General features: G+C 39.7%; 1 protein-coding gene and 1 long non-coding RNA gene across 3 annotated transcripts in view; one reads left to right on the forward strand and one right to left on the reverse strand.

Annotated features, from left to right (window-relative positions):
- PDE7B (phosphodiesterase 7B) overlaps positions 1–19,486 on the forward strand; it is a 333,398-nt gene that overhangs the window by 167,655 nt on the left and 146,257 nt on the right. Inside the window, exon 1 of one of the 2 annotated variants that reach the window (XM_015137381.3) lies at positions 15,672–16,120. The exons of the other annotated variant lie outside the window; for it this stretch is intronic. Coding sequence (XP_014992867.1) covers positions 15,883–16,120 — 238 coding nt within the window. The 5' untranslated portion in view covers positions 15,672–15,882. Of the gene's footprint in view, positions 1–15,671; positions 16,121–19,486 lie in introns of those variants that run through there. 2 annotated transcript variants of the gene reach the window in all.
- On the reverse strand, positions 12,041–16,256 carry LOC144340282 (uncharacterized). Its single transcript, XR_013416221.1, has 2 exons — positions 15,634–16,256; positions 12,041–12,903 (listed from the first exon to the last, which is right to left on the reverse strand). It is a non-coding gene; the product is annotated as an uncharacterized LOC144340282 (long non-coding RNA).

Below are 19,486 nucleotides of genomic sequence, written 5' to 3' on the forward strand. Positions count from 1 at the left end.
AACAGAGAGGCTGAGGAGCAGACCATTCAGAGTGGCCCCATAATGATGGCTCCCTTCTGCACTTTGAGCAGAGCATCTTTCTTTCCCCATCCTGATTTTCTGAGAGTGAGGAAGAAAGCTGGTTTTTGACACTATCAGTCTCTTTCAGTGTCCAAGTCAGACATCACTCTTATAAGAAACTTCATTATAGGAGCCTCATGGCAAAAAATAAATATCTATAGCTATAGAAATAGATAGATACAGATTCAGATATCAATATAGATATAAATAGATATATCTATGTATATAAGACTTTCGGGAATTGCTTTAGTTTTTTAGGCCAAAGACCTAAAAAAAGAAAATCGCTACTTTAGTGCCCTAAATGATGTTCTTAAGGCCCGAAAAGATAAGGAGCTTCCCAGAGTGCATTATTTATTTGCCAACCAGGAGCAGGCTTTGTACAATGTCGTTAAGGACTGACTTACAGGTGACAATGCCTTACCAAGAAAGCCCTTGATAATTCAGTAACCACCTCTTCTAATAGAGATCTAGGAAAGGATGACATTTAAAAAGAAAATGTCCTCTGGGAATAATTCTGTTATAATGGGTTTCTAGAGATTTAGGGAGAAACTAATTGGATATTCACTGTTGATGGCTATGTATTTAGATCACACTAGAAAAAAATAATGTTCATCCATGTTTATAGAAATGGATCTGGAGAATTTTGCAGATGAACTGAAACATGAGGAAAAGAAATGGCAGCAGATCAATAGTGAGGTAAAGGGCTCAGCAGCTGATCACCTCCGTGGGCTCAAATTCACCTTTAGCATCATTGCTAGCAGAAATCTGTACTTTTTTTTCCTCTTTAGTTTTTATGTAATCTTTATCATCCTTTTCTTTCGTCTCCTGACCACTTCCCACCAAACGTATATCCTTTATTTTTCCTTTCTTTTTACCTTTACTATGCATTTCCCTTTATCTGTCACCCTCGTCTCATGGCTGCTGGTTCCACTGATGGCACCTAAGATTGAAGGGGTTACCAATGCCAGCTCCACAGAAAAAGGAGCAGATAATTTGGAGGTGATGTTAGTGATTGGATTTCACAGAATGCCTACTTTGTGCCTGGCCTTGTTAGAGATGCTTGTCAAATATGCTCTCATTTCATCATCTCAGTTGTCCTAAGAACTCAGTTTAATATTATGCAACACGCTAGTTCAATTCGAGAATAAAAGAAGTTTTGTTTTGTTGTATTTTGTTTCTGAAAAACTCTGCCTCCAAAGGTTGTAGAGAAAAAGCCCCCAAGAAATGCCAACTTGAAGATGGTTGGAAGTGGGAGGTTTGACCAACAGGTTAAAGATAAGAAAGTCGCAACAACTGGGTAAATCTCTGAAACCACAAGCAGATTTCTATGACCAATCTGTTTTATTTGCACGTTTGTGCTCTTGGGGGAAAACGTGACTTTACCAACCATGTTAATGGGGGAAAAGTTCTAACCCTTCAATAATTTCAAGAAAACCAGAATATGGTTTAGGTCAAAAAAGAGTACTTGATTTTGCAACACCAAATATCCCTTTTGAGGTTTCCCAAAAATGCTGTGGCAATCCCACACAGAACTCTCTCCATATTTTTACCACAGAAACAATAGTGCTAATTCAGCATGCACTATGATTTAGACCACTTTGGGAGGTGCTTTAAGGAAGATATCAAAGAAATGAATACCTGCACTCTTATAATATCATAAAAATGCAATACAGAATATACTAAATTTCCATGTAAAATGCTAAATAAAATAAAATGCATTGATTATAATGTGTTTAAGAAGTGTAGAAAAACAAATGGAATCATTGGACTTAACTAGGTTTAGTAGGTCAAAGATTTAGAGTATCTACTATTAGATACTTATTCAAATAAGTACATGGGCTTATTAATAAATTATTATTAGGGACAGAAATGAGGAATGCAAAAAGTAGTTGAAGATCCTAAATGTCAGAATGATTTGCCTGAGGGTTTAGACTCTCCTTCCCTTAGGGATATCACATGGGAGCCTAGCCTTTCTATCATTCTACAACACCTTTGAAAAGAAGGAGCTATATAAGGGTGATGTGGAATTTATAGGTTTACATTGCCCTAGTAGAACTATAAATACACATGACTAGGTAACAAGGTTTACCACGTGGAAATAGAAAAGGTGTCTGATCCACCAGACACAAGTCTGTCTTCAGCTTCATCACTGCATCTACCACCCCAGGACAGAAATCAGCCTGGGGCCAGACTTGAATTTCTGTTGTCCATGCAGAAAGTGACCCAAGTCATTTCCTCAACACTCGGAAACATTTAAAGCTCTTTTTTTTTTTTTCTTTTCCATTTCTGGCCAAGCTGTTTAGAAAGCACAGATGCAGCTGGCACTGTAATATTGTAAGCAGCCTCGCTAAATGGCTCCAAAAGGGAAATAGCTGTCCAGTGTCTTGGGTAGATCTGTGAGCTCCATTCACCAATGTCACGTCATCATTCTCTGGTTCTTCAGACCCAAGAATCGAGGTCGGAGACAGCAGAGTTGCTGCTGCAATTTTGTTTACCTAACAATGTAAAGACTACTCTGATAACCCTCCATTGCTAGCCCCTTTTCCTAAGAAATAAAGTCACTTTAGGGGTTTAGTATCTGATTTGAAGAAACCACCCCATTACTGAAGGGAGATAAGATGTTCATTTAATTTTTTTTAATGTTCATGTGAACCACGTGCAACATGTTCTTCCCCTCTGGTCACGCTGAGAGATGAAGGCTTTTTTCAGCACTTTTTGGATAAAGGTTGTGGCAGAGATCTAAAATCCACCCTGCTGGTCACAGTCATGACCCTAGTGGTAGTGAAGATGTGACTTTGGCTTGAGAAATACAAGGTGTAATCCTACCATGAAGAACAGTTATAGAAAAAGGTGCTGGCGTGTTGTAATTATTCTTATTTTTCTTCAACTCATCGGACTTAAATGTTTAGCAGCCAGATATGATGATAAGCTGTAAATCAAGCAGAGTTTCTACCGCTTTATACAACATCCCAACCGCACCAGCAGTATAGCAGAGTGCTAAGAAGGTATGCTTATCATCCTTCTAAAGCCTGATAGTACCTGCACCTTGAACAAATTACTTTCATAGGAGATCATGATAATCTCTACCTTTTGGGGAATTCTTGTCAAGATTCAATAAGGAATTGCATATGAAATGCTCAGTGCTGTATCTGGTACATAAGCATTCAAAGGAAGTGCTTGGGCTCAGGTCTGTGGGAATCCAAAGCTTCTGTTTTCTTTATCATGCTTCATTATTAGCAAAATTAGAAAATAATCTGCTATTGACTGAATGTGTCCCTTCAAAATTCATATGTGTTGATACCCTAACTCCCAATGTGATGGTATTTGGAGGTGGGACCTATGGGAAGTAATATGGATATAATGGTGGAGGCTTTGTAATTGGATTCGCACCTTTATAGAAAGAGACACTAGAGAGCTTGCTTTCCCTCCCTCTCCCCACCATATGAGGATACAGCAGGAAGGCAACCACCTGGTAACCAGGTAGAAGGCCCTCACCAGAATCTGACCATGCTGGTTCCCCAGTCTCAAACTTCCCAGCCTCTGGAACTGTGAGAAATGAACTTCTGTTGTTGAAGTCATCCAGTCTATGGCACTTTGTTATAGCAGCCCAAGCTGACTTAAGATGTGATCTAATGGAAATAGTCTATCTCTGAAGTCCCTTTAAACTCTCACATTATGTGATTCCTTTTTCTTTGCTTTGTTGTAATAAAACACTTTTCTTTTTTTTTTATTATTATACTTTAAGTTCTAGGGTACATGTGCATAACGTGCAGGTTTGTTACATATGTATACATGTGCCATGTTGGTGTGCTGCACCCATCAACTCGTCAGCACCCATCAACTCGTCATTTACATCAGGTATAACTCCCAATGCAATCCCTCCCCCCTCCCCCCTCCTCATGATAGGCCCCGGTGTGTGATGTTCCGCTTCCCGAGTTCAAGTGATCTCATTGTTCAGTTCCCACCTATGAACATGCAGTGTTTGGTTTTCTGTTCTTGCGATAGTTTGCTGAGAATGATGGTTTTCAGCTGCATCCATGTCCCTACAAGGACACAAACTCATGCTTTTTTATGGCTGCATAATATTCCATGGTGTATATGTGCCACATTTTCTTAATCCAGTCTGTCACTGATGGACATTTGGGTTGATTCCAAGTCTTTGCTATTGTGAATAGTGCCACAATAAACATATGTGTGCATGTGTCTTTATAGCAGCATGATTTATAATCCTTTGGGTATATCCCCAGTAATGGGATGGCTGGGTCATATGGTACTTCTAGTTCTAGATCCTTGAGGAATCGCCATACTGTTTTCCATAATGGTTGAACTAGTTTACAGTCCCACCAACAGTGTAAAAGTGTTCCTATTTCTCCACATCCTCTCCAGCACTTGTTGTTTCCTGACTTTTTAATGATTGCCATTCTAACTGGTGTGAGATGGTATCTCATTGTGGTTTTGATTTGCATTTCTCTGATGGCCAGTGATGATGAGCATTTTTTCATGTGTTTGTTGGCTGTATGAATGTCTTCTTTTGAGAAATGCCTGTTCATATCCTTTGCCCACTTTTTGATGGGGTTGCTTGTTTTTTTCTCGTAAATTTGTTTGAGTTCTTTGTAGGTTCTGGATATTAGCCCTTTGTCAGATGAGTAGATTGCAAAAATTTTCTCCCATTCTGTAGGTTGCCTGTTCACTCTGATGGTAGTTTCTTTTGCTGTGCAGAAGCTCTTTAGTTTAATTAGATCCCATTTGTCAATTTTGGCTTTTGTTGCCATTGCTTTTGGTGTTTTAGACATGAAGTCCTTGCCCATGCCTATGTCCTGAATGGTATTACCTAGGTTTTCTTCTAGGGTTTTTATGGTATTAGGTCTAACATTTAAGTCTCTAATCCATCTTGAATTAATTTTTGTATAAGGAGTAAGGAAAGGATCCAGTTTCAGCTTTCTGCTTATGGCTAGCCAATTTTCCCAGCACCATTTATTAAATAGGGAATCCTTTCCCCATTTCTTGATTAAAACACTTTTCTTAAGCTCCCAGTTTGCTAGGAACATAGTAACAACTCACCTGAGGAAAGTAGTAGGAATGTTCTTTAAGTCTGACAATCACTAGAGCTAAGCTTTTAAAAATTCAATAAAATAAAAAATAATCAGCAAAAACATAATTAATCATCCATGTTTTCCTGGCTATGAACAAACTCTATATCATATAATTTCTATTTTTTTTTAATGTGAAGTAGAAATTTCTAAGACAGTGTTTTAGTTGTCAAGACATTAATAAAGAATTAATGAAGAAAATTGGTTCTCATTTTTAAATATTTATTTATTTATTTTGAGACAGAGTCTTGCTCTGTCACCCAGGCTGAAGTATAGTGGTGCTATCTTGGCTCACTGCAACCTCCACCTCCCAGGTTCAAGTGATTCTCCTGCCTCAGCCTCCCGAGTAGCTGGGACTGCAGGCATGCACCACCCTGCCTGGCTAATTTTTACATTTTTAGTAGAGACGGGTTTTCACTATGTTTTCCAGGCTGGTCTTAAACTCCTGACCTCAGGTGATCCACCTGCCTCGGCCTCCCGAAGTGCCGAGATTACAAGTGTGAGCCACCACGCCCAACCTGTCATTTTTAATAACAAAAACTAATTTGGATCTATTGCATCCATATTTATATTACAGCACTATAGTTCACCGTGCTTTATAGTTAGTTGTACATGTGTCTGTCTCTCCACCAAACTTGTAAACAATTTTAAGGGAAGGGAGCATGTTTTTGCATGTCAAGCACTTAGCATAGGGCAGACACAATTCACCACTCAATAAATGCATGTTAAATGAATTAATGAATGAATGAAAGGTGCAGCAGTGAGATTTTAAGTTACAAAGTATGGTTCAATGGCCTCTGCAATCCAAACTAAAAGACGGGCCAGAGCATCAAAGGCAAGTAGTGACGTAAGTGAAGTTACGTCCCAGATAACCAAAATGGATAAGAGGTGCTGCTTTGTTTAAATAGAAGAGTCAACTTTAAGGTGGGGCACAAAGACTTCATGAAAAAACATGGAATTTTATTTGGATTAGACAAATAGAAAAATCTTTCCCAAGAAGAAGGACCATGTGAGCAATAACATAATATATTCGTTTCCTATTGCTGTTAGAACAAATCATTACACATTTAGAGTCTTAAAACAACACAAATTCATTATCTTACAGTTTTGGAGGTCAGAAGTATGAAATGGATTCCACTGGGCTAAAGTTAAGGTGTCTACAGGTCTGTATTTCCTTCTGGAGGCTCTAAGGGATAATCTGTTTTCCTGCCTTTTTTATCTTTGAGAGTCTCCTCCCATTCCTTGGTCCAAGGCCCCTTTCCATCTTCAGAGTCACCAATGACCAGCTGACTCTTTCTCACATCATATCACTCTGACACTGACACTTCTGCCTCCCTCTTCCACATTTAAGGACACTTGTGATTATTTTGGTCTCGTCCAGATAATCCAGATATTCTCTGTATTTTAATGATGGCTGATTAGCAATCTTAACTCCATCTTCTACCCTAATCTCCTTTGCCGTGTAACCTAACATATTCACAGGTTCCGAGGACTAGAATGTGGGCACCTGTGGAAGGCCATTATTCGGCCTACCATACATGTCAGATGCATCTGACATGTTTGTGCAACAATATGACTTCCACAGAAATTTTCCATATTCAATGTAAGTTTGAATGGGTTTACAGGACTAGGTGAGTGGGAGCCTATTTTTGAAAGTGCCAAATGCCCAAGAAAGGGATTTGAACTATTTTTATAGGTAATAATTATTCTTTGCATCAAATTAGTATTAATGTTGCCATTACTTTTCATGTTACATATTTGAAAATGACATGATTATAAATTATGTTCAATCCAGAATATCATAACTTTTAAAGGTAAATAAGGCTTAACTGAAATTTTCAATGATTAATGAGAGACTTGAAAAACACAATAGTAGCCTCATCAATTGCCTCCTCAAAGTTTGAAAGCAGGAAAAAAAAGTAATAACAGCATTTAAAAGGCATTTATTAAAAGCCCAGTTATCTGTGGTTTGAAGTTGACCCTTGATATTCTAATTGAGACACGCAAACATAAAATCAGCAAGGTATATGAACATCTGCAAGTCAAAGACGGGTGTACTTTACCTTGCACCTAAGTGGACAAAAGAATGTTAAAGTCAAATGCAAAGATGTCTCAGAAAACACGGAATGCAAGAAATCTTACCAGCAGACCACAAAATAGGTCCAGGAAGATCATGGAGGACAAAGACTAGATAGACCCCGAAGTCCAAATAAGCAAATAGAGGAGGATCAGTTAGTATCCATATCCTATAAATAGAAAGACACGCAATCATTTTAAAGTAATTTTCAAACTAGAAGGAGAAAAATGTGGTTAAAATTTCAATGTGTGATGAAAAAAAATTACCAGAGTGAAATTCTTAGAAAATCTTTTGATAATAAAGATCTTATACACATGTCAAAGTTGTAAAATGTTCTAGTGTGCTGGGCTTTTTTTCCTTGATTGTGGTGCAATAATTCTTCTAGCAACACTGCATATCAAACAAAAAGGGTTCAGTAGGAATCCCTGTACTGTACCATGCAAAGAATGTGTTGTCTACGTACTATATGTTAAATGGCCACCCCTTTAATTTTCACTCTTAATTCTCCTGCCATTACCAGGGGAAAAAACTCATAAAATTACCAGAAATAATAAAACATTCTGTATACTAGTTTTTAATACAGTATCTTCCAACTTTCTCTTTCTCATTATTTAGTTACTCCCCTGGATTATATATATCAGGAAATATTGGTGTTCATAACCATAGCAAAGCACTTAGCCTTAGAAAGAATCAGGAAAGACAATGGAAAAAATAATACAGTGAACTGTGTTTCCAATTACCAGCAGATGCTTTCATTTATTCTAAGCGTTCTTGTTTAGTTAACTGTACAAATTTTTAATCATATAAATCTGGTAATGTTCTAGACCCACGCTCTTAGTTACCCTGGTCTTCCAGCTGATTTCACATGTCTCTTCCTTCTGGCATTGTTTTCCCACGAATACCGTGCCTACAGCTGTATGAATTCCAGGTGATACCTGTTAAAGAATGCAGCCTATTGCAAAGTTTACTTGATTCAACTTTTGTGTTGTGTGTGTTGTGTGTGTGTGTTTCGCTGAGACTGACATTGCTGTAGATTTCTCTGAATCAGCAGCACCATTCGCCACTGGCTACAGTACCATGAATGCCTGCTTCCTTTTTTTTCCATCTTTATTTCTTTGAGGAATCATCTGGTCACCATTCATTCATGCCTGGAATATCACAGTGGGAAAGATTATCAGGCTTCATGGGAAGACCACTTTACATAAATCTTTAATAAACCAAATGAAAGAGCAGGTCTTGCTGAAAGTATCCCTGATGATGGAGATCAAAGACTCAGAGCGTTGCCTGTATTCCAACCATTCTGAAAATAGCGGGAGGGGTGCAACAAAATGCTAGAAAGAAGGAGTCATGGAGAAACTGGCCTAACTAAATTGCACTTGACATTTGATGAGAAAAGACTGTCAAAAATAGTATTTGTTTATGAAATTATTTAAGATTCCATTGCATATATTTATTGCATGGGCTTATAGTTGATAGTCAACCTTATCTTTAAAGTTAACCCATAAGGGGGAAAAAAGAAAAAAACAAAATTGACAAGCTGTGGTTCAATGTCCCTGGATACAGCACTTGTTCTTACATAGCAGTTCTGGTTGCTTCTTTCCATTGAGAGTATTTGGCCTGCACCAGCATGATTGTTTTTAGAAGTCCTAATAGGTGTATCTGGAAAGACTGGGATGATTGCTGCATTTTCTTTCATAAATAACTAATACGGAACAGGCATAAAATTGTTGCCACATAGTTATACTCTAGCCTTGCTACTCAGAGTGTGATCATGACCAACAACCTTGACATCCCTAGGAAACTTGTTAGAAATGCAGAGTCTCAGGTCCCTGCCAGACTTCTGGAATCACAAATCTGCATTTTAATGGGATCTCCAGGTTATTCAAATGCACATTAATATTTAAGAAGCCTGGATCTAGAATAGCCTCTAGGAGATACCATTTGGCATAGCTGTTCTGTGTAATTCATAATTACCAGGAGGTAATAAGTGAAAAAGGGGAAATAAAAATTAAGTGGAAGAGGCAGCAGGATCACACGCAATACACATGGAGCAGTTGAAATTTCCTTCTTCCAAATTAACTTTGAACTACATAAATATGAACCTAAATGAATGTCAAGGACAAAAAGGAATCTTGTTAGAAGGCTTGATTCCTCATAATTTTCTCACTTTCCTTTTGTTATTTCATTTATATAAAAAATCTTTCTATATCTTATTAGTGGCCTACTTTATTTTTATTAGATTAAGAGAAAAGAACCCTCACTCAGGCATTTTCCAGCAGTTTTTTGAGAATGTTTGGATAATCTCTCCTCCAGTCTCCTTGAGATCTTCTTAAGCTGGTTGAATTCTTGAGAGCTTTCAAAATTTATGCATCTCACTTATTTTTTTTTTAAAAATCAACATATTTCAGACTTTGTACAGGCCACTTTTTAAATATCACATTTGATTCTGCACACTACATTTCTTTTAAGCACACTTACAAATTAAACAGAAATCAGTTAGGAGCAATCGAAGTTACAAAAATGTTTGAGAAATAAAGCCCCCAAACAAAACATTGAGGCCCTCATCAGTTTGTCTAGGGAAATGAGACCAGTAGGGGGCCTGAAGACACATGTTCACCACCACAGCATATGACACAAAGCTGCACAGCTCATGAACATCAAACGCATTTTGTGTTTAGTCACTTTGGACTAAAAACAAAATTCCCTATTAAGAGAACCTATACAGCATTAACTAGAGCACTAAATAATACATGGTAACGATCATGCAGGATGAGACCCTAGACAGGATTCCTGGGCTTTCATCACTCCAAAATGCACTTACAAAGAATATTTATCTTATGAGTCACATACATTGTTCTGTATCTGTCTATTCTCATTCATATTTTCACCAGGCCTACCTTAAAGACCTTGCTACCATCAAGTCTCTTACTGTCTTCTGCCACAGGTCACTCCCCAATACCCTTTATCCAACAGCCCTGCTTTTGATTTCCTTTACGCCTGCATTCTCACTGGGGAACCCAAATTTCCGAAGTAAGACCTACTTCAAGGGTAGAAGGGCTTGACTTTCCAGCTTTCTAACAGATCCCAGGAAAGGATAGCCAAAATTTGTGTTTAATGAACTTGTCAACTACGATATCATATAGCTTAAAAATAACAATATTAAATTTTTATAGCACATTACAGTTTAAAAATAACTGACATTCTAGTCTTATTTAATCCTTTCAGGATCCCAGTGTGATGGATAAAATGTTTATTGCCATCATGCCCATTTATAGATAAGGCCCCAAATTTGGGGCAAAGCTCAGTGGTGAGTATAGATCAAAACCCAGTTTTTGTAACTCTCAGGTAAGTAGTCTCAGAGAGTTACTTTAGAGATTTCCTTGTTGTAGCTGTTTTCTAAGAAGTTGACACGCTCGAATGTGAAATTCTGAAAAGTGTACTCTACCACCACTATGATCTTTCACAATCAGAAATAAGTCCTGAAATCCTAGAAAGGCTATAGTCAGAGGGTGCCAGGGGCACACACCAAAGTATCAGATGTTCAGTAGTGGGACAGAATAGGAGGCTGTATTCATCAGCAGGCAGGAGCTGAGTAGAGAAAATCAAGTCTTCCTTCCATGTTGTTCTCAACCTTTGTCTGACTGGGCCCATTTTTGTTGGGAAATTCACAGAGACAGTAAACTTAGCATTAGCATTAGTTAAGATCTTTAACAGCCAGGATAGAGTGTGATGTTAGCTGAAATCCTAGTTTCTCTCTTAAAACGTACAAAAATAAATGAATAAGTAAAGAGGCAGAGGTCACTCACACTGAAAACCAGAATTAAGGCAAAAGAGGCCAGGCAGGTCCCCAGTACCTGAAAAAGTACCCAAAGGCTAGCACAGAAGGTTTTCCCTTCTGCTGTTTCTCCGGCAGTTAATATTCATTTGCAGAGCGAACAAGAGAATGATTGGGTATGGTTGAGACACCCCTCCTACTTCACCCCACCTGTCTTTCCTCATCTCGCCCCACATGCTTTCCCCCTTTCCCCCATGACAATGGAAATATGTGCTGCCTTCTAGGGTCGGTCTGTAGACTAAGTCGTTTTTCCTACTTGCTGGCATTATTTCTTGAGATTAGCTAAGGCCAGAATTATACATTTCTAGGTCTCCTAAATTCTTTGCACTTCTTCTACTTAGACTGTATAGAACCAAGTTGAAAGACCTGTTTTTCCTTCCCTGCTCATTTTGAATTTTTTTTTGAATTGCATTTGTAAAAGCAGACTGGTCGTGTGTGTGTGTGTGTGTGTGTGTGTGTGTGTGTGTGTGTGTTTACACATCCATGCTTGAACTGATGGAGAGGAAAGTTCAGGACAAAATAAATAAACTCCCTCCATAGTTTGCATTTTTTTTTCTAAAAGATAGGCCACAGATGAGGGTCAATAAGAGTATAAAACAATTCCAAAATATCTGAGTGAGAAGATTTTTATTAAACTTTTTGTTTTGTAAGAATCTATTAATAGACTGAAAGTGAAAGAAAATGACAAGGGATACATGTTTCTAAGTTTCCATTTTTTAAAAAAGGTACATTCTCTAGAATTGTTAGAAATATTTAACATTATAAATGCCTTATTTTACAAATCATGTATAATAAATGCTTATCTGCCTAGTGACTAGAGCACCCATAGTCTACAAGACTTTTACATAGCCCTCAGAACACCAAAAATTCTTCAAAGTCCACATTCTAAATCAACTATATTTTTGACACTTTTCTTGGTTGTATACTTTAGTATTGGGGTTATCAATTCTTTTATAGCTCCAACCACAGAGCAAAGTCTTTTTATTTTTAGTTTTTGGAAGAAGGAGCCAATGCAATGGCTAGTTTTTATCAAAAAGAAGAAACTTTATAGCACATTTGGAGTAACTTAGTGCAGGGGCTCAGCGGGCCAGCTGGTGAGGCAGCTTGTAATAGTTGCCACAGTCAGGGCATCACCGGGCCTCACCTTTGTCCAGCCAAAACCAGATGATGGCTCTATTCTCTTCACAGATGCTGCCCACTGCTGGTGAAGGACGGGGGCTAAATTAAGGTCCTCTTTGGTACCTGAAGCTGCCTTTGGGGGTAGTATATTGTATGGGTCCATCCCTTCTGTGCAGCCATTATGACGTCCCTCTCCAACCCAGTCACCTCCTCGTTGTCAGTAAGAACATCACCTCCAGATGCCTTGGAGTGCACTTCGACCGCCCCTCTGGGACTCTGGGCCCTCAGGGCCCACGCAGCCGGCACCCCAACTCCTCAAAGTAACCTTGAAGCCATCACACCCTCAACAAGTAGCAGTACTTCCAGGAACAGCAAAGTCTTTTTGCTACAATTAGGTGTCCATTGTCCATTGGAACAAGCTGTTTCGCCTGTTAGTTCTCATTATGTTGGGTTGATTCACAAGGCCTGAGAAAGAACTTGGTTATTTTGAAAGTCTATCTTAAAATGTCCTGTCTGCAGCCCATTAATTACTGATATTAGCATGCGTAAGAATCCTCACAAGTTACCTGTGGGTCTTCTCTGTTCCATGATTCCTTTGATCACGTAGCAACCCCACCCTCAGCGATCCAAACTTCTGTCTGCAGATACCATATCAAGGTGAATGATGTCCACTGAGTAGTGAAAATTACAGGTTTACAGACATGCTCTTCTAAAGTAACTATCTGAAAAACAAAAGAGATCACAGCCTATGAGATGCTAGCTACAAAATGTAACAAAAGCACCTTTCAGATAATTCACATGGTAGAGAGTTTTAGCCCAACAAGCATTAGCCTCGCATCAGTTTGTCCCAATCTCTTGAACCTGCAGTTGAGCCAAAAATTTCCGAGCCAAGCTTTCTCGCAAGATTTCCTGTACTTCCTGTTTCTATGTGAGCCAGAAATACCATGAGAACAACCTTTCTTGTGGTATTTTTGCCCTTCTACTCCAAGATGAAAATAATCCCATATTGGGGGAACTTTTTTTTAAATTGTGCAAATATTTCCAATTTTCAAACCTTCAAATGAAGTAGATTCCTCCTTGGGAATGAAAATGTGAAATGGTGATTGCTTGGCCCTGACTCATCTCCACTAGGAAGTATTCATGCTCAGTGATCCAACATTTTGTAATTTCTGTAAGATATTTTTACAAGGAACTAGGTAAAACAGTACAGAGGATACAATGGAAATGTATATCCTTGGAATTTTTTTAGAGTCATTCTTGAAGAAATGAACAATGAAGTGTTATGTTCTTAGTACATTAGTGTATGTGATATATTATATCATATATTTGTTTTCTTTGTTCTTAACCCCTTTGTTCCAAGGGTCAGGATATCCTGATGCTAAGTGCTATTGCAAAATAACTGAACAAAAATAAAAATAGTCAAACACTTAGGAAACTCTTCAGTTGTTATGTCAAGGAAGTTTGTGACTGAGGAGTGAGTTTAAGACATTATTCAGGAAATATGATAATAAAGTGAAACAGTCTCCATGTGATTATTAAACAAAATCATCTCAATCCTAGAGAGCCTTGATGCCCCCAGCCTGATGAAAGGGTAAGATAAGGACTAGACAGGCTGTCAAAGCGGTGGAAGTGTGGAACTGATACTTAAATCCTTTCATCTCTTATCAGAGAGGGAAATAAGGAAGAACACATCTTTCTAATGAAGTAGACCACTGATTATGCCCTAATTGTGTTGTATGAATATCTAGTTGTTATAGAAAGAGCCGCTAGATAAATATTTTAATAATGAAATTCACCAAAAGCAGTGTCTTCAATGTCTTTATTATTGTTTTATACCCTCTTGACCCTTCTTCACCTGTTAGGAAGGAAAGTTAGGTTTGCCAGTATACTTTTCCATCCAGAAAAAAGAAAATTCACCTGATCCAGTATGGAAAACTAAACTTATTCACCATGGATTTAGAGAAATAATAAAACAACAATAAAATTACAGTTGTCTTTGCTGGTTTCAACTTAAAAAAAAAAAAGAGGTGGGAGCAATGAAAATAAAACACACTCTACAATAATCTTTCTCCTCTTCCCCAAGTTTCCTCCTCTCTCCCATGAAGAAATATCAAATAATTGTGTGATAAACCAGCCTTGAAAGGAATGTAGAGCAGAAGCAACAGATTATACATCAGCAAAATGGCATGCCAAGCAAAATAAAGCACTTTGCAATGTGGAGACATGAAGAGGAGAGGAAGACGGGATTGTTACAATGTTCTTCCAGAAAACAGGGACTATTCACTTGAATGTACAAGTTCAAATTGTTCCTACAAACCAATTTGCTGGCAAAAGTGCCAAATACAATACTACCCCACTTTTGTTTCTGTCCAAGGCCTTTCACATAAGCTACAGGGGGCATTGCCTTTTGTTGAATTGGTTCTTACTTTCAGGTTTAGCGCCTCCATCTCTGAGACTAAGAACAAGAGGCATGGCCCACGGTTGAGGTTGCCCTCAATTCAACCACTCTCAGGTCGGGGACACAGTAGTCAGTGGCCCACATAATAAGTCAGAAGTGCTCTCCCTCCAGAAGGTGAATCGTTAACATTCTTTTCTTTCTTTCACTGCCATTTATGTCCCCTGTGAACATCCTTTAAAATGATTGTTCCTTTGAAAATGGGTTTTGAACGGTCCTGAGCCACATGTCCAGGCTATGCAGGCCACTGCCCGTTTGCATGAGGATCTTGATGCTTCCCGAATTCTCATCTTTCGGAGTTAACTGTGGAATGTGATTCAGTGTTATTTCCCTTCCAGCTGAAGGGCAGCTGAGGTTATGAAGGGATTTGACCAGTAGGTCATAACCCAGTTAGGTTTGCTGAGAACCAAATGACACAAGGGGGAGGGATGTGGAGAAAGAGCGAGAGTGATCAAACTGAGGCACTGAGGATCAACCCAGCCCATCCCAGCACTGGTCTCAGTGACTGGGCAACGTGCCCCCCAACCCCCATCAGGCCCTCCAGGGAGAAGCAGCCGCAGATTGGTTCTGCAGACGCTCAGCTTCTGTTTTTTTGGAGATCTCCTGGGGGCTTGCAGGGCCTGAGTCTGCACCACAGGGGTGACTACTCACCTGACACCTCCAGATAACTGGCCTCCGGCAAGGGGGGAACCCCTCTGTGAGGTTAGCAAAGGGGAAGCCCCACTTCTTTGCCTGAAGTCCTTAAGAGCTAAGCCAACAAAGAGCTAAGAGTCGACAAACTTTGACAAGCACCAAAAGAGAATTGAGAACAAATAAATCAGAAGAAAGAAGAGGAAAAGCAAATGCTAGAACGTCGATGGCTTTTTTTTTTTCCTCCCTGCTGTCGTTCCAGCTGTAGCCTGGGATTAATTAAGTGCTGTGAACTCAGTGCCAGAGAGAGGAGGGGAAAAAAAATGCATTCTATCTCTAAGGAAGGAGTACAGTAACAGTTTCTCACCAGTGAGAAACCTAGGGAAGTGAATCGCTCTCGTCGGCAGTGTTTGTGGAGGGCCTGAGGAGACAGGGAGGCTGTGCCAGGCTGGAGGAGTCTTGTCTTTCCGAAGCTGGAAAGGATCTTACGGAGGTTCGCCTTTCCCTGCCTGGGAAGAATTTCCCCTGTGGTAGCAGCAGCAGCAGCAGCAGCAGCAGCAGCAGCAACAGCAGCAGCAGCAGCACCACTGCCTCCTCTTCTGGGGCACAAGACAGAATGCCTGTGCTAGAGCGCTATTTCCACCCAGCAGAGCTAGGCAGGAGGTGGACAGGCCCAGAAGGTGTGCTGCCCTCCTCCCCGGGAAGCCGGCCGGGGTGCCAGCAGGGGCCGCTGCCCTGGGACTTGCCAGAGATGATCAGGATGGTAAAGCTGGTTTGGAAATCCAAAAGTGAGCTGCAGGCGACCAAACAGAGAGGCATTCTGGAAAATGAAGATGCTCTCCGCAGCTTTCCAGGTAAATTGACCATGGGGTTTAACAGGTCACAGGACCAAGTCTGATAACTAACTCCCCTTCTTTGGAGAGTCCAAGCCATAAGGAGGAAGATGAACTGTGTAGCATAGGGTCCGAGGGCTGTGACTTCCAAATATCTGCTCTGATAGAAATGCATCTTGAAATTAAGAGTGATTTAGTAGGAGGAGCATTTGACTGGAAATCAAGAAGCCTGGGTCCCGGACTCAGCTTGACATACGCTTGCCCTGTGGGCTTGCACAAGTCAAATTTCCTGAGTTTCAGTCCCCACCAAGGAGGGGGTGGAATTGGATGCTGTTTAATGGCCATCCTGACTCTAACATTTCTTGTCAACAAGTTAGAGATATCCCTAAAAGAATATTCTCCTCAGGTTGCTTTTTATCATTTTTTATATAAAGTAAAATACATTTTCCAATTTTTAGCTATGCCATTTACAGCATGTATTATGTTCCCAGCACTGAGTTTGGCATGCAAGCTTTTTATGTCCTGGGCAAGTTGGTAAACTTTCTTGACTTGGTTTCCCCTTTGACAAATGTCAGTAATATAAACACCTTTATTGATATCAACTCACTCACACTTTGTCATGTCATAAGAATGTGCTGTGTTTGGGACGGTTGTGGAGAACTTCACTGTGTTTCTGACAGTGGATGCAGCCACCACCAAGACTCCCAGCATGCCTGGGAAGGATCCCAAGGGGCTTTGTAAACTAAGAAAGCCACAGCTGACTACAGGGCACTCTCTTTCTTTGAGGAGTATGTTGCTAGATATTTGGAAAGTGGTGGGTTCACTTCAGAAGAAAGAACATGAGTGTGTGTTTATGCATCTGAAGTCTTGGCTAGCCCGGTGCAGTGGAATCCTGGCGTGCCATTGGCGGTGAGGGATGGGGTAGATGGAAAAGATACACCAAAAATTACCTCTCCCTTTCTCATGGAAACAGAGTAGGAAATAAAAATCTGGCTAGTTTTGATTTTAATTATTTATGCCAGGAACTTTTTTTTAAGTTGTGACTTTATAAAGAATATTATTAAGAAGTTAATACTCTGGGAAAAGGAAAGACTTAAAAGGGAGAAAAAAACAGGGTTGGCCTCCAGTAAACAATGAGTCCTTGAGTACACAGGAAAGTGAAGGAAACCAATAAAACTGAGGTTTATGTGGCAATTGGGAGAAGGATGCCCAGGGAGATGGGTCTTGGTCAGAAGAAATGAGGTAACACTAAACCAGTATTGCATGTGAGTAGGGCAAGAAAAATGGAAAAACCCACCTGGGCAGAAAATTTTACTCTGATACTTCAACTCTTAGCACTTTAGGTTTGTTTTAGTCAATTAAATGATTAAAATTCATATTTCAAACTGTGCCCTTTGATAAAACTATCTAATTCAACAATTGTTAGCATGTCTGTGGAGATAGGTGTACGTTATTACTTATATTCTATATTAATGAGCATCTAATTCCTGAAAAAGCACTCTGGAGAAAAAGTAGAACTCCTGTAGCTTCTTACTATTTAAAATACACATTTTTCTGGACATCACAAAGCAGGGCTTGTTGAGTCTTACTATACCTCTCTACCACTGCCTCACCTTCAGTGGAAACTGTCTCTGAAGCCACTTGGATTCCCAGGGGAGCTGCACCCTGGTCTGCTGTCGAGGTTGCCTGCCTGCGTGGAGACAGGCTCTATAACACCTTTCCAAAGGATGTGTGTTTGCCTCCTGTCCTTCCTCCTGCGCCTGCTCACTCTCAGGGAGATGAGGGCTCATCCCTACTGGAATGGTCATGAAACCTTATCATCATCATCTGTCTATGCGGTAGAAGGTCACAGGATGCAACTCCAAAGATGAGTCGCTTCACTTTCCAAACTGTCTCTTACCTTCTTCCTCACTCATCCTATCCCTGATGCTGCATTTGCTCCGAGCATCAAGTGTCTTCAGCTGCACCATTTTCACCACAGCAGCACAATAATGGGGCCCTCAGGAACACTTAAAGACTATTTCAAAACTTCTGGCATTTTTTTTGTTTGTTTTTAGAAAGTGGTGATTTAAGCTGTTTTCAGTTCATGCACAGAGGCAGAGGTTTATGATAGAAAGCTCTTCAAAAAACACCAAGACACATAGTGTGCTCTCTCTCTTCTCTCTCTCTCTCTCTGTCTCATTTCATCCTTGCCTCAGTCTCCTCAGTTTATACTTTCACAATCCTTTTAAGCAACTGGCTACGCATCAAGTGAGCCTTGCTTTATGCTTGAAATGTTTTTTCTTTGGCTCAGTCAACTGAAAATTTTCTATTCAAACAACAAAGCCCAGGTCAAGCATCTCTCTCTTTAATGCCTTTCCTGATCTCCAACGGCCTCCCACCTCCCCCAGTGGTTATCTATTCCCTCCTCTTTGCTTTCTTTACCTGTAGTTATTTAACATTTTACATTTATAGCCCACAATATTTTTGCTGTGCTAGTAACTAAAAACAGGAAAATTAAATGTTATAACATTCTGTGTATATTTTGACTGCTTGTGATAACGAATTGATTTAAAATTTTTTAAACCATGAAATTGCAGAAATTCTGAATCAAACCAACAGTTACTTTAGAGGACTTTAAAGATGAGGGTTACTGGTTCTTAATGTGTTTAATGGAACCTTAAAAGTCCCAGTGTTTCTTTTCCTTAGCAAAGGACATCATTATTTTTATGCACACTTCTTCAACAAGACTGGAACTTTGTTTCTCACAAGTGAAGTAGAAAAATGTTTTGAGATTTGGCTAAGGTAATAAGAGGAGAGAATAAAAAAAATATGGGAACATAAATATGTGTTCATGAGAGATTTTAAGGTGAAATATGCTCAATTGGGAGTATGGAATGGAAAGAATAGTCCCCTGGAGAGCGTGGGGGAGTGCCGGAGAGACGGTGATACATAGAAACATCTTCCGCCATCTTCAGACTCGCATGCTCTGCAGACTGTCGGGTGGCTGTCCAAAGCAATAGACTGTAGGAGGGAATGGGAGATGATAGAAGGAAGGAAGAGGAGCTTGTCACCTTCACATGTTAGGGTCCATGCATCTGAGAGTGCCCCTAAAGCTGGGCATTGGCCAAGGCACTGTTAACCCTAGCGAGGGGCTCTGGAAGTTATCAGCATGCTTGAGGTCCAAGTGTCAATTCTGTTCTTTGAACGGTACCCAATTATGTAATTGCCTTAATTCTCATATCTTTTTCCCTATATGAAGCAAACAAAGGATTATCTAATTGTCTAGTTAACCCCTGTATTTGGAGGTGAGGTAAATGGTTCAGAGAGACTCAATAAGGCATCCAGGGTCACACATTGAAACTGTATCAGAACCAGACCAGCATTTCAATTGCCCAACTCTGGTCC

This window comes from Macaca mulatta, chromosome 4 (assembly GCF_049350105.2).
Source record: "Macaca mulatta isolate MMU2019108-1 chromosome 4, T2T-MMU8v2.0, whole genome shotgun sequence".
Classification (NCBI taxonomy): Eukaryota; Metazoa; Chordata; class Mammalia; order Primates; family Cercopithecidae; genus Macaca; species Macaca mulatta.